The sequence below is a fragment of the Liolophura sinensis genome, chromosome 1 (assembly GCF_032854445.1).
Source record: "Liolophura sinensis isolate JHLJ2023 chromosome 1, CUHK_Ljap_v2, whole genome shotgun sequence".
NCBI classification, from domain to species: Eukaryota; Metazoa; Mollusca; class Polyplacophora; order Chitonida; family Chitonidae; genus Liolophura; species Liolophura sinensis.
In genome coordinates, this window is record NC_088295.1 from 39021860 (window position 1) to 39048829 (window position 26970).

The following is a 26970-nucleotide window of genomic DNA, read 5'->3' on the forward strand; positions in this document are numbered from 1 at the left end:
AGCGATTACCTTGGCGCCGTGAGAGGCTCCTGAGTCATTGTGCTGTTCTGGCACGATAAGCTCTTTGCCAAGGAGGACTCCACTAGAGAAATGCTTACCTGCTTAGCTTCCCAGTGAGCACTGCAACATCTACTGGTGGCACACGTAAACAGGCTGTTTGGAGCTCTTCCGTGTTTAGAGTTAGCCCCTTTCTGTATGACAAACCTGTTAAATTATGACAAATACGTGTCAATAATTCATCAAAGGGGCATGTTTATTTACAATGTTCGTGTTAGGAATATGGTGCCATGCATTTGGAATTACTGTATTAGTAATTGCTTATCGATACGGAAACTGCGATCATTAAACTATGAGTAAATGATTTTTAAATTTTATCTGTACTAAATGATAATTAACCCTTACCCAGTTCTGCAAGACTTTTGAACAGATCTGACAAAGCTTTTCTCTTCCTCAAGTTGATGCTCTTGGCCTCAGATTTCTGCTTTTCTTTATCAACCTCCTGAAGGAAAAATTGGAATTGAAATTACCCCAGAGAGAGAGAGAGTGATCCACAGCAATATTACACACCCATATAAACACTCCCTCTCATTATTTACTTACAGGTATTTACTGATTTGATGGATGCACTATATGCTGGATAAAAAGCCACTAAAAACAACAGTACTCAAATTCTTCAGCCGTACGCATGTTTGTGAGGTGTTTATTCAAGGTGGCTTATAAAATTACACTTTTGGTGAAGCCCTGAGACTGGCCAATCCAACCTCTGTAGTTTTGTCTCCAAAATCAAATTAAAAGTGTGCATAAATTGCACTGAAATTTGCTTTTATATATGCGAAAATGTTGAGGATGTAGGGTACTCAGAATTATGTTGGGGAAACTAAACATAGCTTGGAATAATCCAAGATTAAAACCTCCCTTGGAACAGCTACAAGCAAGGTGGTCTTGTTTTCTGTAATAAATACTTGCACATTTACCCCAGGTTTTATAACATAACAAGTCGGACCTAATGTTCTTCTAGACTGCGCCGCTTGTATTATAATGCCATTTGTCTCCCTGTGGGGCAGGTTTGGAAGCAGTGTAATTCTTCAAGCTTTTCAGATGTTTGCAAGGTGTTTATTCAACCATATTCTGAAGGCAACTTTCCGTGATGAGTGAAAAAATGACTTTCTGTTAAGCCCTGAAATTAGCCAATCCAGCCAATTTAGTTTTGTCACCAACGAATGATCAAAAATGTGCATAAATTGCACTGAAAGCTGCTCTTTCATCAGCGAAAAGCCTGCTAAATTAGGATAGTCATGTTAAATATGATTGTGTTTAGGACGTTTGATGAAAGGTTAAGGTATCAAAGTATATGTACACTTTATATAATAAAGAACAGGAAAGGCCTTTACGAGCATACCTTATTAACTTCCAGAGCTTGCAAATCTTCAATGGCTTCAATGACCATCACTAAAGTACAAAAATAATATGTCAGTATAAGAATATACATGTATGTATATCACAAAACCATGCAGACCTCATACATATGTACAAAAACCATTGTCTACAGTAAATACATAGAATATTACTTTTTAACAACTGCTTGGAGGTGAAGGACTTCAAAGGCTTCATGGTTTATATAACCATGTTAGCCATTTCAAGAAAAAGGCATCAACATTCTCAGTCTACAAGAACATGAAGGATTCAGATAGAGTGACTGAAGCAGTGTTAGAACCTGTGTATTCATCCAAGCTGTTCACATCCTGCTGGTATTCGGCTGATGTGGTGATCTTTGAACAGTGGGTGTTCATGCGGCGACACAGGCTGGCAGCACGGCTCTGTAGGGGCATTTCATCCAGTACTGGGAGATTATCATATGAAGAAATCTACAAAAATGAGACTGAAATGTTAACCATGCATCCAGTAACCATGCAATTTGCTCAAGTCAGTTCATTTCAAATTCAGAAAATCCATTTATTTCTGTAAATATTACAACTCACAATAAAAGTAACTTTACCTTATCTTTAAGCTTATTTTCCACACCTTAAATTTACATTTTTGTCATATTCTGAAAGAAAATGCTCTCAAGTTCACAATTTCAAAGCAATCATTTTTTACCTGTGAAAGCCGGTGCTTCTTCCAATTCTGCTGAATCTCAGCATTGAAATTTTCAACAATGTCAGACCAATTCTCATTGGCCGGATTGTGCAGTATGTCCAAATTTGATTGGGACTCCACGAGTAAGCTCTTGACTGGCTGAGCTAGGACAACCTGCAATAATATGCTATGACAATGCTTATTGTGGTTGTGAATATAATTTACTGCTGCAGGGTGGAAAATATTAAATGTACAATCCTGTCAAGAAAATGATCATTTCTGGAATCCGCAATAAACTTGATTTACTCTTTGGTCCAATACCCATTATGTTCTATCAATAAATGGAAACAATAAGGAGAGAGTTAAATGGGAAGAGGGGTTCATGAACGGGTCCTTACATACCTGGAAGGCTTTCATATGTTTGTGGATCGTACGATGAGTTTTCTCTGTGTTCTGCCTCAAGGCCCAATAATTGATGTCATTCCATCGGGCAATTTTTACAAAACCCTTCAAATAAAAACATGTACATAAAATAACACACATAATAGATATGTTTTGTCAATTAACTTTTCAGCAATGAACTTTCAGTTGGAGAATATCAACAACATCCATCGAAAGATAAATCTTGATACACATACTTTCATTCTGTGATTGATGTTTAATGAAAAATGCAGTTAGCATACCCAACAATGACAAATTTTGTTTCGTTTACAATACACAAAAAAATCTTATACTTGTTGGAATAATTCTTCAACGATTTGCAGGAGTACAAGAACTAACTCCTATCTGAAGCCATTAACATAAATTCACCTTCAGCTCTTTCTCTATAGGTGTCCTCTGTCTGGTCAGTTCGTCTGTGACCACAGGTAGAAACTGCTGATAAAACTGATGAAGATTCCACAGTATGTTCAACAGCCACTCTGAAAGCAAAGACAAACAAGCCAATCCAGAGACTGTATAATCCTTACAAAATAGGCAAAATGCATGCGTCAATCTGTTTCCAAACTTGATCTGAGGCTACAAAAAAAGATTAGACCTATCAAAATTGGAAAGTATTTGGTGAGTGTGCTTGGGGTTTAACGTCGCACTTAACAATTTTTCAGTCATACGACAACAAAGAGTCATAAAGTGTGTGTAGATATTCTGTCTTCTAGTGGTAGGGTGAATGCATGACGCCGAAGTACTGCCGCCACTGGAGTACTTGGGGTTTAACATCGTACTTAACAATTTTACAGTCATACGACAACGAGGGGTCATAAAGTGTGCGTAGATATTCTGTCTTCTAGTGGCAGGGTGAATGCATGACGCCGAAGTACTGCCACCACTGGAGTACTTGGGGTTTAACATTGTACTTAACAATTTTACAGTCATACGACAACGAGGGGTCATAAAGTGTGTGTAGATATTCTGTCTTCTAGTGGCAGGGTGAATGCATGACGCCAAAGTACTGCCACCACTGGAGTACTTGGGGTTTAACATCGTACTTAACAATTTTACAGTCATACGACAACGAGGGGTCATAAAGTGTGTGTAGATATTCGGTCTTCTAGTGGCAGGGTGAATGCATGACGCCGAAGTACTGCCACCACTGGAGTACTTGGGGTTTAACATCGTACTTAACAATTTTACAGTCATACGACAACGAGGAGTCATAAAGTGTGTGTAGATATTCTGTCTTCTAGTGGCAGGGTGAATGCATGACGCCGAAGTACTGCCACCACTGGAGTACTTGGGGTTTAACATCGTACTTAACAATTTTACAGTCATATGACAACGAGGGGTCATAAAGTGTGTGTAGATATTCTGTCTTCTAGTGGTAGGGTGAATGCATGACGCCGAAGTACTGCCACCACTGGAGTACTTGGGGTTTAACATCGTACTTAACAATTTTACAGTCATACGACAACGAGGGGTCATAAAGTGTGTGTAGATATTCTGTCTTCTAGTGGCAGGGTGAATGCATGACGCCAAAGTACTGCCACCACTGGAGTATCGTGTTGGTGGCACCATACATCACACCCCACCCAGTCCCATTATACTGACACCGGGCCAACCAGCCTGTTTCCTTGCTTTAGCAAGTATTTGGGTGATACGGGTTGTTGCACTATCCCCTTCATGCTGAACGCCAAGCAAGTATTTGGAGCTGATAAAACTAAAACATGACAACAAGACAAAATGGCAGACAGACAGACCCAACATCAACTTCATAAAATAGTATCATTAGCATGATGACCAAAATATTTTAGTGGAATACCAACAGGAGGAATGTGGAAATGCTCATTGATAGTATCTTTGTTACCTTGTTTATCTGATGGTTTTACGTGGACCAGCTGACAGTGAAACCCAAACACCATGTCCAACCTAACAGAGAACTCTCCCAGAGGGGAGCTCTCCAGAAACTGGGTCAATGTCGACACAACTTCCTTATCTGTTTTCTTGTCTTCTGAACTGACAGACTGGTAACAAAACAAATACTACACATGAACATTTTTAAACAACATTCATAAAGGTTATAGGGAATTTTAATATTTACAACCTTAAATGTTACAGAAAAACAAACAGAATTTTGTCTGAACTGCGAGGAATGAGATTAAAAAAATTTAATAACATGTTTGGGAACCATGCTGAATTTTTTTTAAAAAACATTTGAAACTTATGCAGATTGGCTCCTGACTTACAAAACTAGACAACACCCTAAAAAGACAATTTTTCAAGAAAATTGAAGACGATCTGATTATTGCTGGTCCTCACCTGAGTACCGTCCTGTCGTTCATCGCTCAACACGGATTCCACCAGCTGGTACAGATAGAACCACCATTTGTGGGCCTTCTCCTGAGTCTTCACCAACACCATCTCCATGGACTTGTTCCAACAACTTGAGACCAAAACATTTTATTATCTCAGTGAAACTGGTTTTACAATGAAAAACTTTTACTACAACGTTTTCTTTCAATTTACAACATGTTTGTTGAAGTTGAAATGTTTATTCTTAAGCTATAATAACCATCATATTTAAAACAGTTATCTGTAATAGCGAAAAATCAAAGAACAGTGTATGATTTAATTTCGCTATTTAAAGATTTAGGCTTTCTCTTCCAAGACAAATAAATTATTATGAATAATAAAATCACAAATCCACACCAGTATTATGACAGTCAATAGATTCTCAAACGACAAATATGCCCACCTCAGTTCCAGTTTTCGCCATTCAATGATCATGTCAGTCACCTCTCTGAGCTGAACTGATATGGAGACAAAGCTAGCTGCATTACTCTCCCAGTCCTGGAATTACAATATATGTTTCATCACATCTGCGTCTAGATGACAAGCAACAATGGGAATGCAGTTAATATCATTATGTTATTGTACAGATCAACATTCATTTACTTTTTCATTGAAACAACTTATCACAAACTGATTTATTTGATCTGTGTTTTACACCACACCCAAAAATATTTCAATCATACCACAGCAGTAAGCATTGTTGTTGGAGGACAGCATTACAGTGAAGGAAACTGGGTAGACCCCAGGATCCACGATCATTTGCAGGTTGCTGGCTGAACTTCCCATATATGACCGGAGAGGATGTCAGGATGAGCTGGACTCACAGTGAACGCATAGGAGAGATGCTCCTGTGCCAATGTGCCGTGCTTGCCCACTAACCACTCGGCCATGGAAGCCCTCACAGATTGATAGACTTTATACATTACAAAAATATTACACTTGTATAGATGTACTTAAGAAACAACAGAAGCAGTAAATTTGACCCCTGTATGCACAGCTTAATGAACATATTGATTTATTTATTTACTTGATTGGTGTTTTACGCCGTACCCAAGAACATTCCATTTATACGACGGCGGCCAGCATCATGGTGGAATGAAACCGGGCAGAGCCCGGGGGAAACCCACGACCTTCCGCAGGTTACTGTCAGACCTTCCCACTTACAGTTAATGAACATAAATGTTAGCAAATTAAAGCCTGACTTTTATTAACATACAAAGGTCATTTATTTATCCTTACATTTGATGAAAGCTATGGCTCCAGAAGAGAATACATCTAGAACTATTGTATTCCGCTGCATTTTCACCAACCTGAGCCTTCTGTACAAGCAGCTCCAGACCTGTGAGAAACTTCATTACAGGGCAGGTAACTGAGAATCCCAGAATCCTCTGTACAATTTTGTTCAACTGAAAGTAAAGACAGGAGATGTGCACAAACAAACAGTACAATGTAAATAGGCTAACACTCCTTAACATGATTCAGCATTCTTTTTAATACCACATGTAAATGTTGAATAGATACAAATGCTCACACTATGTGTATGTTTATTCTTAAGACAAAATGAGAATTTAGTAATGACTACACGTACTTCCTAAAATAAAGTTTTGAAAAAAAAATATACACACTGTGCAATGTACTCAAAACCTCTCAACCCAAAGTCAAAATGTTTACAAGAAAATGGAAGGAAGGGAGGGGGGTTCCTCATGACACAGTGCAAGTGTGGTTCAGGTTCGATAACATTTAGTTTGACAGTTCAAGAAACACAGAGTGCACCAAGAAATGACCGGACATCCAAACAGACTAACGAATGACCACGGAAATTAAATATGGTTCATCTAAAGGCCTAGCTTTACATGTTGTGTAAGTTTAGTAAGCTTTGGTTACAAATTTCTAGAGATATAATGATAACAAGTCTTTCACAAAACTTACCTTTTAATGACCTCAATGAAATTGAAAAAGTGGGTTGTCATTAAAAATCACTAGGGTTTTCCCTCGAAGAATAAGTGTATGTTTGGTGTTAGACTAGTGGACTTGAGGGCCGTACTGTTCAAAAATTATGGTGTTAACAAGCCTTTAAAAAGGAAGTTGTAATGACCTCAATGACCTTGAAAAAATATGTTGCTGAAAATTGATATGTTGCTTTTTTCTTCCATATGACTAAGTGAAAGTGTGGTGTAAGTTTGGTGAACTTGGGTAAACTGTCCTGGAGATACTGTGTGATGAATGATGGACAGTTACATGTATCTATATATTGGTACTTACCAAAAGTGTGGTAAATTTGAGTAATATAAACAGAGTTAAAGCTCTGATTAAAATATCTTCAGATGTCAAACATTCATGTGTTTATACCTGCTTTAACGTTGGATGATCTGGCCAGTCCATCTGGAGTTCATTCACTCTTATTTGAAATCTCTCCAACAGGGGGCGGCACTTCACCACTTCAGCCACATTGGAATCATGGTAAATGTCATATGGAATGCCAACAACTCCTGATTTCTTGTTTAACTCCTGTAATTCAGGGTGAAGCCATTTAGTTTTAAGAAGCATACATACCACGGACTTTATGAAAAGATGCAAACATCAAAGTTAAGATTTTAAAATGATACTTCCATTTTTCCCAGAAAACCAAGGATATGTAAAGTCTGCGCTGAAGAATTGACAGTTTATTTATTTGCTTGGTTTATTATTTGACTGGTGCAATACTATACCTAGGACGTTTTCTTTGCAATTAGGTTAATTTATGGGCACAGAGAACTAGAGTGCCTGGAGTAAACCACCACTCCTTTAGCATATGCAGGCTGATTTAAGAGTACATGTAATTTCACTTATTTCCTTTTTATCTGTTATGCTGATATAGTTTGTGATTCACAACAACAACAAAAACCTCACCTTTTCATGAAGAGAGGCTGTTTTCTGTATGGATGTGATCATAGCTAGATGACTGCCAATTAATTCTTTATCCATGCCATGATCTGAAAACGAAAAAGGAATTTCAATATTCCTGCTGTACCTCTACTGTACTTGATATTACATCGACACTTTAAAAATATCACTTTCTGAAAAAATTAATGAAAAATCTTATTTAACTTTCTTCGTTAGCTGTTCACGTCACAGTTTGAATAAATCTATAAATGCATGGTGTTTTGTTATCAAGATAATTTTTTTTCAGAACATATAAAATGAATTTATACTCACACATTATCTTAGCTGCCTTATGGCCAATCACTGCAGCTGTTTGATAACAGGACAGGAATGGCTGGTGATCTTGCACCTCAGGTGCTGTCACTGGCGGTTCTTTCAGCCAGTCAGATTCTGTGAAACAAGTAAGGATGGTTTGGTGCGTGTGCCAGACTTGAATCATTTCCTGCTCAGAGATTCCAACAGCAGAAAACTCTTCCTCTGATAACTCAGCATCTTCTGCCATGGACTTTGGGCCATCATCAAGACTGCGTTTATCCAGGACATCCACAAATTCCTTTTAAAGATCAGGAACAGTTTAAAAATTAATCATGGACGTTACACCTCATCTATTCGAAGAACTGAAGAGTTGCAAGAGATGGGACTGGAGGATGAGCTACACAATGGAGTGTATCTTTCAAAATGTACGACTCAGTAAATGAAACAAAATACATTTAACATAATATTTTTTTTATTACATAATAAGTCAGGTCACCAGAGGTTGGATTGGATCATATCACGATCAAATACAGGTTCATCATATTTAAGCCATCTACGTCAGAGAATCTTAAAGCTTTGACAAAAACCAAGACACAGTAAAAATAACTTCAAATCTACAGATGTTTTTAATTACGCAGTTACCTGTTCATAGTGAGGGAAAGCTTTCCTGAAATCTTGCTCATTTAGCTCGTCTTCTGTGAGCTCCTGCCCGTAGGTGCCCTTGTACCTGTAGAGACTACTGTCCTCTTCCTCCTTCTGTCTACGACTTGCCTCCTGCTCTCCCCACAGGGTTACAAACACACCCAGCAGGTGATTTAATAATGATAACACCTCTGAGGGGAGAGTCACACACAATACAGTATGCTGACGGAGAATCTGTATTGCACTCAACAAGATCCTGAGGCCAAAAAGAATGCTGACAATTAATGCATACAACAGGCAGATAACTCTATAAAACATACGCACACGCAACAGACCAGTGGGATAATTTCAGCCCTGATTACATTTTGTTGTCATAACTTCTAAAAAGCAGTCATGAAAAAAAAAAAATTTTGTCACGAATTATTATGCACAGGTTACCGAAGCTACGTAACATTTTAAAACTAACAAAATTTTTTACAGGCTTGATGGTTTGTCATTTCTGTCCATTAATTCTGCTTTAAAATTTAAACGTCTCCACAATAAATTGGCAAAACTTACTTTGACACCAGTCCACGAGAAACAAGCATACTGTCTGTCCCTGCATGACCCTCCTCAGCTATGAACTTTACTGTCTGGAGAAAGGACTGTGAACTAAGGTTCTCTACCAGAGAGATCAGCTGTGGAGTCCTCCGGGAAATGCTCGGGAATTTCCCTAATGTTTGCAGGACATCCTCAATCCAATTAAGCCTTGGTAACTGCAGTTGAGAGAGACACAGGCAGGTGCATAAGATACAGTTCTGATATATAACAGGGTCAACAAAAGAGATGGGGTTGGTTTCACACACACCCACATGGACTGTGAAGGTCAATACATACATTACTTTGCATGCAAGAAAATGTTTGGTACATGTATATGCAATATTCTTTTATGACGAAAAAAGAAGACAGCCTAAAATTCCCATCCACTATGAAATGAGTGCATATGCCACAAAAACAGCATTAAGTTTTATACCTGAAGGTTTGTAGGTAGATCTGTAAACCACAATTCCCTTTGGTGGTGAATTGAAGCAGACTGACTGACCATCCGCATTCCATGTTTCATCTGGGGAAAACAGACACATCAAAATCAGTGACTGAAGTCTGAACATTTAAACAAATTTCTCTGTACTCAGAGGGCAAGCTGCATGAACAAAGTTATCCAGAAATCAGCCATTAATCTCATTCTGTAAAAGACATAATTGTTATATTAGTCCTGTTACGGATTTGAACATATATATTTTTCATCTCCATTTTTAAAGAGTTGCAACTCTTTAATTGGATGGTATACATCCACATGGATTTAAAGCAGAATCACATTACTTTTAAACTAAGCACATTTTCTACACCATGATTATAGCATACCAATAACTAGTTATTCCCTATAGCTTAAAGGAAAAAAGAATGTGCATTTGGATTGCAAACAACATTAAGAAAGCCAGTGCGAATACAAAAATATCCTCGAATGCAAAAATATACCTCATGTACGCCCAGTACAAAATGGCTTCCCTTTATTTTCTGTAACATGATCATAGCATGCAAATAACTATTCTATTTTCAAACATTAAGAAAGCCAGTGTGAGTACAAAAATATTATTGGATACTACAATATACCTGATGTATGCCAAGTAGAAAAGGCTCGAGCAGGTCTCTGTAGCTGGAGTATTTCAGTAGGATGGAGTCTAGGAACTTCTGTAAACTGGATTGCCACATTTGTTCCTCGTTAAAACACCTGAGCTGTCCTCGCGTTGAGTGCACAGATTGATTCTTGGTAACACTGACTAATTTTTCCAGCAGACTGATGATAGCCTCTGGATCACCCATGGCACTCTGGTAGTTTGTCACTTCTTGGATCAACAAGTCAAACTGCACAAGAAAAATCGCAAAGCATTTATTCAACGATTTATTAGTTGCTCCCAATGTCACACTCAAAAATTCTAAATATATATATGTGAGAGCGGTCATGTTTATAAGTGGAGGAAACTGTAATGCCTGGAGGAAACTGTAATGCCTGGAGGGAACTGCAATGCCTGGAAAAAAATGTAATGCCTGGAGGAAACTGCAATGCCTGGAGGGAACTGCAATGCCTGAAAAAAAAATGTAATGCCTGGAGGGAACTGCAATGCCAGGAGGAAACTGTAATGGGAACTGCAATGCCTGGAGGAAACAGGAATGCCTGGAGGAAACTGTAATGCCTGGAGGGAACTGCAATGCCTGGAGGAAGCTGTAATGCCTGGAGGAAACTGTAATGCCTGGAGGAAACTACAATTCCTGGAGGAAAACACTGATCTTGGCCATATGCCTGACAGACCTCCTGGCCTGACTATAAGATGTAGCCGAGCAACAATATTATAGACATAGACATACACTGTGTGTATGATGCTTCAATATATCACGAGATAATATGGTCGTGGGTTTCCCAAGGGGTTTCTTCCACCATAATGTTGCCCGCCGTCGCAAGTGAAATATTCTTGTAGTATGGCCAAAACACCAATCAAATAAATAAATAAGGCATTCAGAGAATATCTGTATCTTGCCTGACTGGGCAGTATGTAAAACTGCACAATGTTCAAGTCATGCGATACAAATATTGACCTCAAAACCCAAATAAAAAGTAGAATGATTGACACTGTCATACATAGATATTATCCTCTAATTACATAGTGCTAAGATCTTGCCATTTAAATCAACAAGAAAGGCAAAGATTATTATACTGTTTCAACTTTGACTCTTTACTGTATGCGTATGGATTGCAGAGCAATGAATTCATATGTTATGGAGTTGAAAATCATTGTGGTGGTAAAAGACACTGTGGGGAATGAGTGCAAAACTTTCAACAGAGGTCTTTGATATGCCAATGATGATCTGCATTTGGCAATCTATGTACTATGGGACGCAACTACAAGCCTGTGAATAGTTGAATAAAATGTTGAGTTATGAGGTAAAAGACTTCCTTGATATTTGATATGCAAATTGCTACAGTCGGACGATTGGCTGTATGTGTACTATGGGGTTTCCACTGCAACCCAATGATAGCCCAAAAACTTTAACCAAACTGGACACCGACACTGCCCCCGACAACATCTGAACCCCTCTCACAATACCTCTACTTACTTCATAAGGCGAGCTAATAAATAAATGAATAACAACAAAATACATGAATTTACCCAAAAATAGTTACACACTTTCGATTTTTATTTACATGCTTGCTACAAAAATGCATTCATGAGAGACCACCTTTGTTTATGGCAAAAAAGCTAAATACCCTCACGTCTTCCATCATTTACCTGTGCAGGCTCCGGCCTGTATGCCTGTTGCTTCTCTAACTCTGCATGTCGCGTCAGCAACAACTTCCGTCGCCTGAACAGAGCCAGAACCCTGGGATGTAGAAGGTCCTGTCTGGACTCATCCAGCTTTGATCCCGTCATTACCCATTGGTTCAGATCTCTCACGGACAGTTCACTCTCTATTTCCAACAGCTGAGAATGGAGAGATCATTAACATGGAAGGGTGTTCACCAAGTTGTTGCAAAGTCGATTAAGGAAAATTACACAAAAAATTTGAAAATTCAGAAAATTAACCATAAAACTTTTCTGTCTTATGGGAGAAGCAAATATCTTTCTTTCCTGCAAAATTACAAAGTTTTTCTAATCAAATACAAAACTTCTGAGCTTTCACCTTCAGATATTTGTTTTATTTATTTATTTATTTGATTGGTGTTTTACGCCATACTCAAGAATATTACACTTATACGACGGTGGCCAGCATTATGGTGGGAGGAAACCGGGCAGAGCCCGGGGGAAACGATATTTGTTTTAAATACAGTACATGTATACTAGAATTCCTAATAAAATGATGATTCAAATGATGCCATATTTCTAAATAAATGTTGGAGAAATATATAATTTAACTGTTTTTTTTTGAAGAAGACAATGTCAAAATAAAATGTCAAGAGATATGTGATATAGCTAAGAAAGTTTTAGGATACTTCAATAAAAAAAACAATGACAAGGTGTCATACAAAATACCATATTTCCCAATTAAAGGTCTACCAATACACAACATACTTTAACCTTTTCAACCTCTAAAGCACTTTTCTCAGAGAAATTTATGCACACAATTATGATGAAAATAATTTGTTTATGTCACTATGGAAGCTTCATACAACTGTGCAAATTATTTCTCAACACTCCACAGATCTCTTAAGAAAGTTTCCAAATATTGGTCACTGTGGTGGTTGAAAAGGTTGAAGAATTATTAATTTTATTTTACCTCTTGCTCAGTATACTGTAGTTTAATTTTTTGTTTAACTACAGGATCCACAGGCCCAGCAGGAGTGAGGAACAGTGACTGTGACAGCCCTACATATAACCAGGTTGCTCCCAGGGTAACAGGGAGGATGTCTGCTGAACAAAACAGCTGGTACACGTGATCCAAACTTTTAAGCAGGATGTTCTTGATTGTGCTCTCCAGGACAGAGGAAAGGGAGGTTTCAATAATTTCCGTCAATCCCTCAGCAACCCTATAAAGTTTGTCACTTTTTGCCATTTGGAAATCTTGAAGAAGTTGCCTCCAGGCAGATGATTTTTCAGTAGAGAGCAAAGATGACAAGCTTTCCAACAATCTCTTGAAAAGCAGCACAATCTTTCTTCTTTCGACATTCCTGAAAAACCAAATCCACATTTAATTAAACTGCTTAGGAATTTTGCTTGAAAAATAAGACCTTGGCAGGCGACTTTATTTTGTTAAATGCATTTTTTTCCACAGATTATATATTTTTTTTCATTTGTAGTTATCAGTCTTGTCCATTAAGAGCTTAAGTTTTTTCATAATGAAAGGTTTTATTTCAGGAACTCAAAGGTGCACTAAAGTATAATCCTAAAAAGTCTTACAGGAAATCAAACACTGGACTGGAGAGGGCTGCACTATGTGACCATAGTAACTGCTGTACATCTTGCAGCATTTGCTGGGACTCTTGGAAATGTCCTAAGGATATGTTGTCTGATGTTTTCCCCTGATACTTATCTGGTCGCAGCAGGCTGAAGGTGAAATTTGTCAGGGGAGACAACTGGAAAATTCCTGGGCCCTGAAGAAATAAGGCAAAATGTGCAATAAAAACAGAAGAACAGAAATAAAGCTTGATTCTTCTGTTTTGGATTCACAGTAGAATAAAGGAGAAGAAGCCTTCTCAACATAGATATGCAATAATCTGTGATGTTCCGATGCATACAAGATGGGAAATATGTTGCCTAGTGGGAAAATAAAATTGCACTTAATTATTTCCCTTAATTTGCACTTTATTTTGCCAAAGAGTATATGATCAAGATTAATAAAAAAAATATATCTCTTAACAAACAATAGAATACCTTTCAGAAAGAGAAACCTACCACATTTTACGGCATACACAGGAAAATGCTAATTGAGCCGTTTACCAAATCTATCTAATTAATTAGTGATGAAGTGTACAACATACCTTGTTGGTGACTTCTGTGAGGCAATCCTGTTGGTCAGCCTGCTCTAGTTCATTACCCAGAGATCCCTTCCAGAGTGCATCATGGGAGATCAGCAGACAAGACAGAATCAAAGGCCACTTGTCCTGGGTAATACGTAAGTAAGATAACTATTAATATTTACTTAAATTTAAAACTGGCAAACTAGGTTATCACTAAAAATTATTTATGAAAACAAATTCTGAAAATACAATGCCATTCATTTAGCATAATATAACGACTCAAACTTTAAGGCAACCAGACGAGACTTTCATAACAATTTCAAAAGATCCCATTATCAGTACAATTGTTTTCTCCTTTTAGCACTTAGTAAAAGAAACTTGTTAATGTACTCTACAATAAATCTGACAACCTTATGAGTCAAGTTATACACAGTCTCAAGCTTGTGAGTGTTCATTCTCTGTATATAGAAAAGTAATAATATATATTTCTACTCCACAAAGTTCTTAATTTCTCAAGAAACACTATTCTCTAGTACTTTCTGTTTACATAAGGATTACATAATATAACATACTTTATTCTGAACAAGTTGAACCTGTTCCAGTAAAGACAGCAGCTCTGGATTTGGTTTGCCATGCTGAAGACAAAAGTCTGTGAACTCTTCTGCTCCTTCCATAGACTGACCATCTTCCAGAGCTTTAACGCACAGATACTGCTGCGTCATCAACACCATCAGGTCAAAGAGAGGCTCAGATCTCACCTTCATCTCACCGGCTGGACAGATCTCACCACCAGGTGGTGCTGTGAGGCCAAATTTTTCCTCTGAGACCATTGGTTGATCCAGACTTTCAAGAAGGCCTGAGAGAAGAGCTTGGATCTTCTCAATCTCCATTTCTATTGCGTCTATTAAGCAAATGAAAACAAGATTTAATTTGCTAGTTTCCAGTAACTTTTAACTTAAAGAATTAGCGTCCAGTGTTATTATTATTATTTATTTGGCCTAGTGTTATTTATTCATAATAAGCTACCCCTGTATATATTGTTAAATTGAGAGTAAAAAAATTTTGGAAAAAAATACAGTAATCTGAGTGATATGGCAATAAAATCACTAGATAATGAGGCTAGGTTTATACATTTTTCTCTGCCAACACTTGGTAGTGTCCGCCGAAAGTCCAACCATTGCCAGCTGTCAGAGCTTCACCATTTAGTTCAGCGTTAAAAAGCCACACAAGTGACAACAAGCATATCAAATTTCTCCACAAAATGCTTAGCTGTTCTACATACGGTTGTAAAAACAGGTCGTCAAGGAACCCTGGAGTTAGTTTTTTTCAAGTTTCCAGATGGCCCTCAGGAAAGTGTGGTTTCACAGCACAAGATGGAAGTGTTTTATACCCACCAAAAACTGCCAAATTTTTGCCGGGCTGGCAGGAGTTGGGATAAGAAATCCTGGCGGGCAGCTAAATTTTAACAGCATGGAGGTAAAACCAGGCTTTAAATATATGTATATAAAATCTGGTGATAGGGCTTGGTGGGTGCAAAACAAAGCGGGAGTTCGTTTGTCATTAGTTGGATCAATCTTCGGTATGCATGAAAAAAAGAGTGAAATAGTAGTACACGCAATCATTTGATGGCTTCCAATGAATGTTGATTTGATACACACTATCCCATTGGCTGTGTCTCTCCTGTGGACCAATGAGTGAGTTTCTAACATATTGTGAACTGTGTACAAAAAAAAGCAATGGCCGTTTGACATCTACGGCAATGTCAGCAAAAACTGCTGACAGAAGATGATCAAAATTGAAAACAATCCAAAAGACATCGCTTTGAATACTGCTCAGGGTAGGTGCGTAAGCAATCTTATAGTGATAAAGCATTCCCCCATTGTTTTGATCTCCGATCCAGATAGGAAGATCAGCGACACCGCAGGAAACAAAACAAGATTAAAGCCAGCCTTCATAATACTTGTCTGACATGTTTGAGTAATTCCAGCCATAACACAACTAGGAAAATTAATTCCTGCACACCCATTTTTGAAGTAAATCCACTCGGGGGAATAGAATGTTATTTAATGTGAAGTGGACGGAAGCAAAGAATAGTAAATATTAAATCTGATATACACATGAAATGTAGACCTACAGTGTAACCCAGGATAAAGCTATAGCTTACGGTTCCAAAGTGGTTGGAAACGCCTGGACAAAGATCAAATTCAACGTCTGAAAACTCGGAATCTAAAGTCTGACCAGAGATGTCAGTGTCATAAATCAGAACTTCAACATCGTCCACTATGGGTTCAAATTGATACAGCAGTATATTTGTTTCTGTGTAGCTAGAATCCATCTCGAAAATGGCAAAATTTTGATAAGAATTCCCAGATTACATAGGCCTGCTAGACTTGGGTAGGCAATCCATGATGTCAACTGCTCAGCTTTACGCACTGGAGAGCGGCTAGGGTAGTAAATCTATTTTTTTTGGAGGATTTAAAATCATAATTACAATTCTCAGAGGCCCTTTTGTTAACATACTGTTAAACAGGTTATAATCTTTATACTTAAGACAACTTGCTAAATCTGGACACTATTCCTTTAAAACCTGGGCTCAGTTGCCTGCTTACTATAGACATATGACTTTGCTGTGACTGACGGATGCCAAAGTTGTTCCATGGAAGTTAACTGTTCACTCTGATGTGAGGAGGCTAAACTTGATCTTGTTTCAAAGAAAAACTGTATAAATTGACAAAATAACTAAAAACCTTTTCCTTAGGCTACTGGCACACCGAAAAAAAGGGCAAAGTGTGTATAAAAAAATTATTTATAGTAAAGTAAAGTGACAAGCGGGTAAACACTACTTTTTCCATTAAATTTCATCATGTCTGAACAGAATTCTTCCATAAACAAAATTGTCATTCCTGTCAACATATTATTACCGTATGCAAAAATGCCTTTTTGCAACAATTTCCCGAAGACTGCCACCAACATCCTGGTCGCCAGGTTTTTGTTTTCTCTGGAACACTTCACTTCCTGTGGCCTGGGGGAGGATTTTAACAATGCATTGCAGATGTTTTGCAGAGAAATTCGTAGTTCAGCTTCCCTCTCGGATCCACATGGCTCAGGGTGGCCATACCTCCTCCACACAGCTAGAAACAGCCTACCTCTCCCACTGTCCTGTCCAAGAAGGCTGTCTAAGGAATTTAGGACTGTTTGCAGCTTTGCTGAGGGCCTAAAGGTAAATAAGATCCAGGCATATCCATTAGAACTGTGAAGAACTTCCTATTTCAACCATGGCTTACTTAACACAAAATTCCGGTTTCCTCCACATATACATGGGGACTCATACAAGTCCTGGTAACTGATACAATCTGGAGAACGATGCTAAACACAAACCAAATGTATAAATAAATACTTAAGCAATATGGAAAAAAAAAAATATGCAGCAGTTACCCTAGATGACCATAAATTTCATCCATGACTAACCTGCCCATTTTTCCTGATTCTGAGAGTTGTATCGAGTTTGGAAAAGTGTTTTGAGGTTTGTTTGGAACATGTGATGATATTCTCCTGGAAAGTTTCAGCATCAAAAATAATACTGTGTGACACATACTTCCCTCTATAAATGCACTCTTGTGGGCAAAATTTTCGGTCATTTAGGGTGCTTATACTAAAGTTTGGTAGCAAGATTATGAAAGAGCTTGCTTGTAGGATACACATGAATGCAACAAAGTATTGAATCACTTACTTTCACATGAATTCTATTTTAAAAAATGATGTGAAGGTCCTGAATTTCATTGTAATTTATGGTAATTAACGTAAATGCAGACCATGAACAATGGCATACCTCCCTCATGTTTGTTTATTTATTCATTTGATTGGTGTTTTACGCCGTACTCAAGAATATTTCACTTATACGACAGCGGCCAGCATTATGGTGGGTGGAAACCGGGCAGAGCCCGGGGGAAACCCACAACCATCCGCAGTTTGCTGGCAGACCTTCCCACTTACAGCCGGAGAGGAAGCCAGCATGAGCTGGACTATAACTCACAGCGACCGCATCGGTGAGAGGCTTCTGGGTCATCACGCTGCGCTAGCGTGCTAACCGACTGAGGTGGTGCTTTACATGTACATAAATCCTCAGCTTTTAAAGGTACTACCCTTTAACATTTACCTTAACAATGATTCTAATATGCAGTACATACTTTCATATATGTCATGAATTTTGTAATTTAAAATAAAGATATGATACATTATTTAATGACAAGCTCAGGACATTTTATCTTATACTTGTACAATGAAGGTCAGTTTACGGAGTTGTGGAAACCAAAGTGCATGGCGCAATCCAATGATCTTTACATACAAACTTTCCCACTCGTGACAGATACATATCTCAAAGATGAAAAATGTAAAACAATGTACAAAATAGCCTTGTAGCCACCAAAAGAGGCTAAAATCCCACTCACTGCTATCTAGTTACAACCCCATTTGGAGTACATGAATATGACTTGAAACGTATGATGCACAGAGGGTAGGGATGTTTCTATATACTAACCACTATTCTCAAAGAACCATCCCCTCGCCATAAATACAAATTCTTCTTGCTATAAATATTTAAGGAGATACACCTACTTTGGCCATAAAAACCAAAGACACATCTACTAAAACAAATCGAATCTATTCAAATAAGTATGTTAATGAATATTTTATAGCCATCTATAGTGCAGGAGAGTATAAAATCTGATCTCACTGATGCATTTCTGACAGCTTGGGTTATAAATTTAGCATGAAACTACCATTCACCGACACTTAAACATTTCATGAATTTGTTTTTCCCTCATAGTTGGCACTTTAACAGTAAATTTTTCAAGACATTTATAGACAGCTCTTAAAACGGGGAAAGTTTTCTCTTGTCTGATAATAGAAAAATCAATATGGAAGATAGTCCTGATCCATTTATTAGGCACGCATCATGACCGTGGCATTATGTGCTGGAGAGAGCACAAGACTCACGGCAGAAACCGTTTCTATTACAGGAGAGAAAACAGGACAACTTCGATCCATTTCAGCTTTTACTTCCAACGAATGTCTAAATAGCATATCATCTTACACAGCCCTTCAATTACGTGTTTTTCGCTGTGAAACTCGAGAGTGCCCAACAGCAAGTGAAAAAGAGAGAAAAAATGGTGCCTGGGGATAGGGGGAACATGGAGAGCGAATAACGAACAAATGAGTTGGACAGATAACATAAATAGACTAGATTTTATTCAGGCAGGAGAATAATTCCTGTGGGACAGGACTAAAATATACAAGAAATGTTTCCTCAATGATGATGCGTTACACCAGAGTGCCATGTATAGTGACCAGAAACTGATCACAAACAAACGCCATCTGCCTGGGCAGCGTTTCCCTAGCTGGTCGCCAATGCTTTGTGACGTTAACTGCGTTATCAATAATTTAGTGATTACACAAACAATGATAAGGACATAGCCATCAAACTAGATTGGCCAGTTATGGGCTGTGGCCCGAGCAGCCTGTTGAATACGGCAGCTTGTTGCTATGAAGCTGCCAATGTAGCACAGACTGGCTGGCACCTTTAATACATCTACCAATAGTGAGGAATTCAAAGTGTGCCAATAAAATCAGAGAAGAAAATAATTCCCAAGGAAACGTCAAGGTTTTGTGGCACCAAAACGGCTATCAGCTCATACAATCTAATAATTTTTTTTGTTTTTCGATTTAAAATTTTAATGGAGCTGCAAATTTTGATGTATACTATGTGTGTGTGGGTGCAGTAACAAAGATTTATTTACAGCAGAGGCTAAGGACCAAAAGTTTGACAAATAGCGGTATAATGATTTTAAATGACTTTATCACGGACAAGCCATTAGAACATAATGATATATACAGGTGGAGAGAACAATCCATAGGCGGAATATTCTTAAATCCGAGCCCTTGTGTGTAGCACAACTTAATGTGGCCCTTGTGTGTAGCACAACTTAATGTGGCCCTTGTGTGTAGCACAACTTAATGCAATGTGGTTACCTGACATATTCTATGTACCTTGAAAGCGATGTTGGTTACAAAGCTATCTGCCTTATGATTGGCCGTGCACATGTTGGGAATGTGAAGCGTTGCAAAAAAACGTGGAAAAGGTTTTTGTGACATCCAAATGCTGACATTTCCAACACCACAAACTTAGGTTCAAACAGATTAGTACGATGTCATGACCCAATGACTCACGGTCAGATCTGGTGTGAAGAATTTATCTTGTGTCTGCCACTATGGCTGAAGCTATCAGTTCCACATGATGTCAGAGAGAGATCAAACAACATTTACACAGTTAAAATCACATAAATCTTAAAAATTTTAACCTCAAACTGTTTGTACAAATTGTTCACATCATCTTTTAATTTCTGTCATCAACCTATTGAAGGAAGTACTATAAGCCACTTTCATTACCTGTTTCTATAAATACTACTGACTTTCTTTAATCAGGCCTGTACTAAAAGTGGGCTTTCACCTGTTAGCCCGGAGTATGAGAAACCACAACCCATTCAGAACGTTTATGTATGCACATTATGCTTGGGGTCTGAACGTCATACTTCACAATTTTTCAGTCATATGACGACGAGGAGTCACAAAGTGTGTGTACACATATTGTGTGTTGTGGCAGGGCACCAAAGTCCATGCCACCAAAATCCTGCCACCACTGAAGCATCATGCCGAAGACACCAGACATGACACCCCACCCAGTCACATTATACTGACACCGGGCTTACCAGTCCTATTTCCTTACTCTAATCTCTCAGGGTTGAGCACTAAGTGAAGAAGCAAAAATCACCATTTTTTCACATCTCCATTCAGGAGGATTCCAGTGTTTAATATAATGTGTCTTAGTACTGCCTTCGCTCATTTCACCTGTACATGTATCACATAGATGTACATATATTTATACATATATATATATATATATATATATATATATATATATATCTGTTATGGACCAAGAGTACCACATATGCCTACATGAAGCTTGGCTGACCACTTTGACTGAAGAGTGAGTGCTTGAGTGAGTGCTTGGGGTTTAACGTCGTACTCAACTTTGACTGAAGAAGATTACTTCTGTAGTGTAACAGGTTTAGGCTATAACAGATTTACATAAGACTTCACTTGCAGGTTTTCATTTCACTTTTCACCTTCATGCAGTTTTTTCCCCCCTCTGAATCAATGTTGTGAATCCTCATTGCCTTACAAATAACTGATAATATCTAGCAAGATTTGAATTAAATATAAATCTCTCTTTAATGTCTCGTCGTCATATGACTGAAAAATTGTTGAGTACGACGTTAAACCCCAAGCACTCACTCACTCTTTAATGTCAGATTGGTGGGTTTCAAAAAATATTGATAAAAGTTATATTCACCAAATCAAACAGTATTAGCGTATTCGATTCTTTTGCATGAGTTTTTGAAGATCTATAATAAACGTTAAGTCTTGGATCGCCCTAAATGGATCAAAAGATGTAGTGAAAAACAACTTTTTTTAACATCATTTGTGTGCCATGGGACAAGGTGTTCAATGAAAATTTGACTGTTGCTTAACACCACACTGGTGAATAACCTTTACTTATACAATGATGGTCAGGTTTGGTGGTGGTGGAAATCCACCATGAACAGATCCACCTTTGGCAAGTTACAGATGAACTTTGCTACCAGTCATGTACAAGTGGCCTTGCATGCCATAATGATGGAAGACACGAACAAGAGATCATAAACGAACCTAATACCAAGCAAATTGTGCAATCAACCTCATATTGTCATGAACTCCAATCAAAGATTCAGCAACGAGGAATCCAGCAATTCCCTGTCCAAGACTAGGAAAGAACCCGCAGGGGATGCAAATGCACATTCCACAGATCTTAAATCCACAGAAATGATGCATGTAACTGGAAATTCAAAACATTTTCCTTATTGTCTTGAGCCATTTCTCTATCAAACTTCTACGACCGTATACAATGTATTAGTGTACGCTACATGACAAAGTACATATTATGATCAGCGACCAAACTAATCAATCTTACTATGTGTTGTACTTTTGACAAAAACCAATCTCAGGGCAGGATAATCCAAATAAAGAACATATTAATCAGATCAATAAATAATGGCACAAAATAACAGACTGACAAAGGCTACAACTTAACATAATAGCAATCAGAGAGAAAAAAAAACTCACAAGAAAACAGGAGGACTATTTACATATAATTTGGCTTAACAGAAAAAAAATAATTAAATTATGTATGAAAGGGCCTGGGATCATTAGGGACAAGAGAAAATATGATTGATTGTCACTTTATCGATTACTTTACTATTTACTTCATTTACATTTCCCAGGGTACTAATGATTATATCACTCATACAGTACATGGCAACCAGGCAGACCATAGAACATATGAATTCTATGGCAAAGAGGTTTTGAGCCAAACAAGCTTCTTTACTGAGTACATCGAAATCATTCTCACTTGTAGTCACATTAATGAATGAGCTGTTCTTAAACAGTTATCATCATTACTGTCTATCATACTATACATATGTACATTTATATTCGTTTATTTAAATATTTCATTGTTTTTTAATGTCTTACTGAGGGATTATTCACTTAAACAAATTCACTTATTTGGACGAAAATCCAAATCTGTATTAAACTTTAAGGGTACATGTAAACCACAGCCTTTTGGTAAGTTACTGATAACCTTTGCCTCATCAGATGTTCACACCATTCTGGAGAAGAACAAATGGTGTTTAATGAAGGTTAACACATAAAAATGGCCCAATGAGCAGTGCAAGCCACAAATTCCCTATCCAAATGGCCCCATGAGCAGTGTGAGCCATAAATTCCCTATCCAAATGGCCCCATAAGCAGTGTGAGCCATAAATTCCCTATCCAAATGGCCCAATGAGCAGTGCAAGCCACAAATTCCCTATCCAAATGGCCCAATGAGCAGTGCAAGCCACAAATTCCCTATCCAAACGGCCCAATGAGCAGTGCAAGCCACAAATTCCCTATCCACATGGCCCAATGAGCCATGCAAGCCACAAATTCCCTATCCAAATGGCCCAATGAGCAGTGCAAGCCACAAATTCCCTATCCAATTGGCACAATGAGCAGTGCAAGCCACAAATTCCCTATCCAAGGGCAGGACTGAGCCACCCCCTCATGCCTCCTGGCTAGCAACTGACGGACAACCATCTTAATCACTCAGCCCAAACCCCGATCCTATCCTCATATACAGCATGTACAAGCATAAATATATCATCTCTATTTACATCAACCACAAAGTTTCCGGCCATAGACTAAATGTGTGCGGTACATTGGTACAGATATGGGTGAGGAATCCGTCATAAAGTTTGCCACTAATCTGATGCATGAAAATTTTAACTAAGCTTCGCCACACTGACCAGCTTGAGTATGGTCCACAGAGCAACTATAACTACCCTGTCTAGACCTGATATGACACCGCTTATATATTATGCACAAATCATGCAAGATAAAAGATTAATAAACTTCAGAAGTTATTCCCTTACACCTTAAGTCTCCTTCTAAATCAATATTAAGTGTTTTGCGCTATTGTGTAGAATATTTCACTGTTAAATATAATGGTAGTCTAGTTTTGGAAATCTTGTTCAATGACTTTCAACTTTAAAACATACAATCTGTTAATAAGGTAATTCCTCACCCTTTTCGCATGTTTGCAAGGTGTTCAAGCATGTTCTAAAGGCATTATTCTGTGTTGGCCGATGAAATCATACTTTTTGTGAAGCCCTGAAACTGGTCAATCCAACCAACATTGTTTTATCTCCAAAATCAAATTAAAAATGTTCATAAATTGCACTTAAAGTTGCTCTTTCAAATCAAAAAATTGAGGAATTAGGGTACAGTGATTTGATATATTTATATCAGCAGATGTTTATACACATTAGTAACCAAAAGGTTACATTCCTCAGGGTTCCTGTGCTCCTCAGTGCACTGCTTGTGGATTCAGACACATAGATAGACCACACAGATTCCTGAACCCCAAGAGTAACAACTGTCAGTACTGAATGGATGACTGACTGACTGACTGATTTGTTCATACCAGACTCTTTCACTTATATGATCTGGGTCTGGACTGAAGTACTCTAAATAAACCACAAACCTTTGGCATGTTACAGACAATCTGTCCCATGTGTGATGTACTGACTTGCACAGCTACTGCATGGTTTTCAACACATGTTAGACTGCGCAAACAGTGATTACTGACTGTCAACCACTTATTGTTCACCATGGCCCCCTACGATCAGCAAAAGCATGATAATCTAAAAATTCCCTGTCCAAAGCCAGGATTGAACCCACATCTTATGTGCCTCATTGTTATAGGGTACGCGCACCTTACTGAGATATGACATTATGGCAACAAAGTGATACAAAATTGTCGCTTTACGGCATGGTTGGGTCAACCGGTCAATTTTAACAGTAGGTGGTATACAGACTATAGAAAACTATTCAAACATGATGACACTGATCTTTTGAATTATCTTCATGGGTGGATTTGGGCTCCCAATATTGCACACATAATGATATTCTGTCAATAGTTATTTAAACATGAATACCACCATGATCAAAGGTAGGAATGTGGCCTTTAATACTGTACCGAAAAGCAAAAACAATGGCATTTTTGCATTGGATAACGACGAAACTCGAAAATAACGTGTTACAATAATGTAAGATAGGTAGCATAACCACAGGCCAGGACAACTTCAACACAATCACTCCAAACCCCTAAAATCAATCAGAGTAATAAAACATGGTTGACAAGAGCAATAAAACTTGATCAACATTTAGGAACTTCGGGCTGGAAACATGATCACTAATAGAAGCTGGAGGATTCAGAGTGGTCGATCAATGTAGCTTAGCTATTAGGAGTTGGCAAATAAATCTGATCACAGCAAGGCTCAATTCAATAGAGTTTGATGAGATTGCACAGCATAGTTAGGTTCTGTGAATCTGAGTAACTGGGGGTATTGTGTTAGCAGCGATAGAGATTAGAGAAGTTTGAGTCTTGTTAACAGAACACAATGGGCTTGTGTAATCCACACAGTGACAAGGACAATCCAGCTGAACAAAATTTTATCCTATAGCTGCCCTAATTATTATGTCAGTTAAGGACAATGTCAACAAGTTGGCAAAACAATAAAATTATAACCCAGCCTTTTGGCACAAAGTACAGTTCGAGAAGTATGATTCTATACTCATACAGCCTAATGACAAATAGTCCAAAAGGAAGCATGCTGTAGGTCGAAATTATTGCAACAGCAAAATTTCATTTTGTTCCCTTTGGAAAAGTAGAGATTTTATCAATATTCTTTGGAATGTGTTACTTTTTGCCAAAAAGAATCAAAGAATGTTACACTCTGGTGGAGCTAAAATTAGGCACACTACAGTACAGGTATAAGAGAGCAGCACCTTCTGGTGTCATCTGATATGTAACTGTTGTAATAGTTTCTCCAGGGCACATGGCCAGATAAACACAGGCTGTTAAAGTTCACATTGCACATCTCGGTCTGACAAGGGGCCCAAAGGATAGGCCATTTCCCGAGGAGTGCCCCCTAAAGTGCTCGCTCATTTCCTGTCCGTCTTAGAAAATGGTTTGAATCAATGATCTCGCTGTCAGCGCTGGGCCTGCAGGCCAAATAACAGGCTAATCCGGCCAAATAACGTGTTCCTGGAACACATATTCTTGCTGAGTTCCCATGGAGCTGATAAACTACCTCACCCAAGCCATTCACAGCTAGTCATCACAACAAGATAACATAATAGCTAAAAAACTAAGGGCAAATTTAAAAGATAGAAAATTCAATCTATGGCTGCTTGTTGATTGCCGTTTGTAGTACACGGATCTCTGAGTTCACATAGAGATAATGTTCAGATCTGGATCTTTTTTTCATTTTTAACAAAAACAAATTTGGCACGCATGAAAGGGTATCACTGCATTTGTATGATCTTAAACTTAATGACATGCTGAAAATGAATTCCTTTGTTTATCTTTACACTGGGTTGATGATGAGATATTGACTCCATCAAAACAGTAAAATACATGTATTTAAAGATGCTTTTTTAAGAATCCAAAGACTATCCACTGTGATGATGATATCTGCTTTTGACTAAAAACCGTGGTGTCTGGGGTGGGGTAGTTATCTTTTTAAACTGCTTCTTAGGACAGTTATCATGCTTAGCGCCCTTAAAAAAACACACCCACCAAAGGCACATCTCAGTAATTTTTACATGATCAGGCTGACCTTGAACACTCTGACCCATGTGATCACCAATTCCCAACACCCATTATCCATGAACCCGTTATTCATGCACCCAAAGGAAAAACAAAAAGTGCTTATTTCTTTCCTTTTGGAAAATCATGGTTTTAAAGTAACCCTAGCTCAATCACATGGTAGTCAGTGGCTCTACTTTTCCTTTTTAATTATGGTTTCATGCCATACTTTTCACTTATATAAGGGCAGTCTGTGCCCACTTTCGCAACTTTGTAAATCAATGTTTTGTAACTTTTCCTGTAAATGACGTCGCTTTCATTAAATATGGCACTATAACCAACACGTCTTTTACAAAAAAAAGTTATGACAAATTTGACTTCTGTTCTAAAATAAGTCTTTTGAGTGGGCCCTGTATATTATAGGAGGTGAAAACCACAAATAACCGCAAGTTATAGTGGTGAAATCAAAACAATTTACCCACACCTTAAGCAAAACAAGTGGCATGAACTCAACAGT

At 38.0% G+C, this 26970-nt stretch overlaps 1 protein-coding gene across 1 annotated transcript in view; it reads right to left on the reverse strand.

Moving 5' to 3' along the window:
• LOC135482159 (midasin-like) overlaps positions 1 to 26970 on the reverse strand; it is a 106273-nt gene that overhangs the window by 2753 nt on the left and 76550 nt on the right. The window contains 24 exon segments of the mRNA XM_064762018.1: positions 99 to 204; positions 403 to 499; positions 1400 to 1449; positions 1715 to 1865; positions 2098 to 2250; positions 2479 to 2583; positions 2887 to 2996; positions 4376 to 4532; positions 4828 to 4951; positions 5264 to 5358; positions 6171 to 6266; positions 7210 to 7368; positions 7750 to 7832; positions 8056 to 8335; positions 8680 to 8935; positions 9238 to 9434; positions 9692 to 9781; positions 10330 to 10581; positions 12003 to 12194; positions 12988 to 13378; positions 13608 to 13801; positions 14189 to 14311; positions 14740 to 15068; positions 17089 to 17381. Coding sequence (XP_064618088.1) covers positions 99 to 204; positions 403 to 499; positions 1400 to 1449; positions 1715 to 1865; positions 2098 to 2250; positions 2479 to 2583; positions 2887 to 2996; positions 4376 to 4532; positions 4828 to 4951; positions 5264 to 5358; positions 6171 to 6266; positions 7210 to 7368; positions 7750 to 7832; positions 8056 to 8335; positions 8680 to 8935; positions 9238 to 9434; positions 9692 to 9781; positions 10330 to 10581; positions 12003 to 12194; positions 12988 to 13378; positions 13608 to 13801; positions 14189 to 14311; positions 14740 to 15068; positions 17089 to 17381 — 4083 coding nt within the window.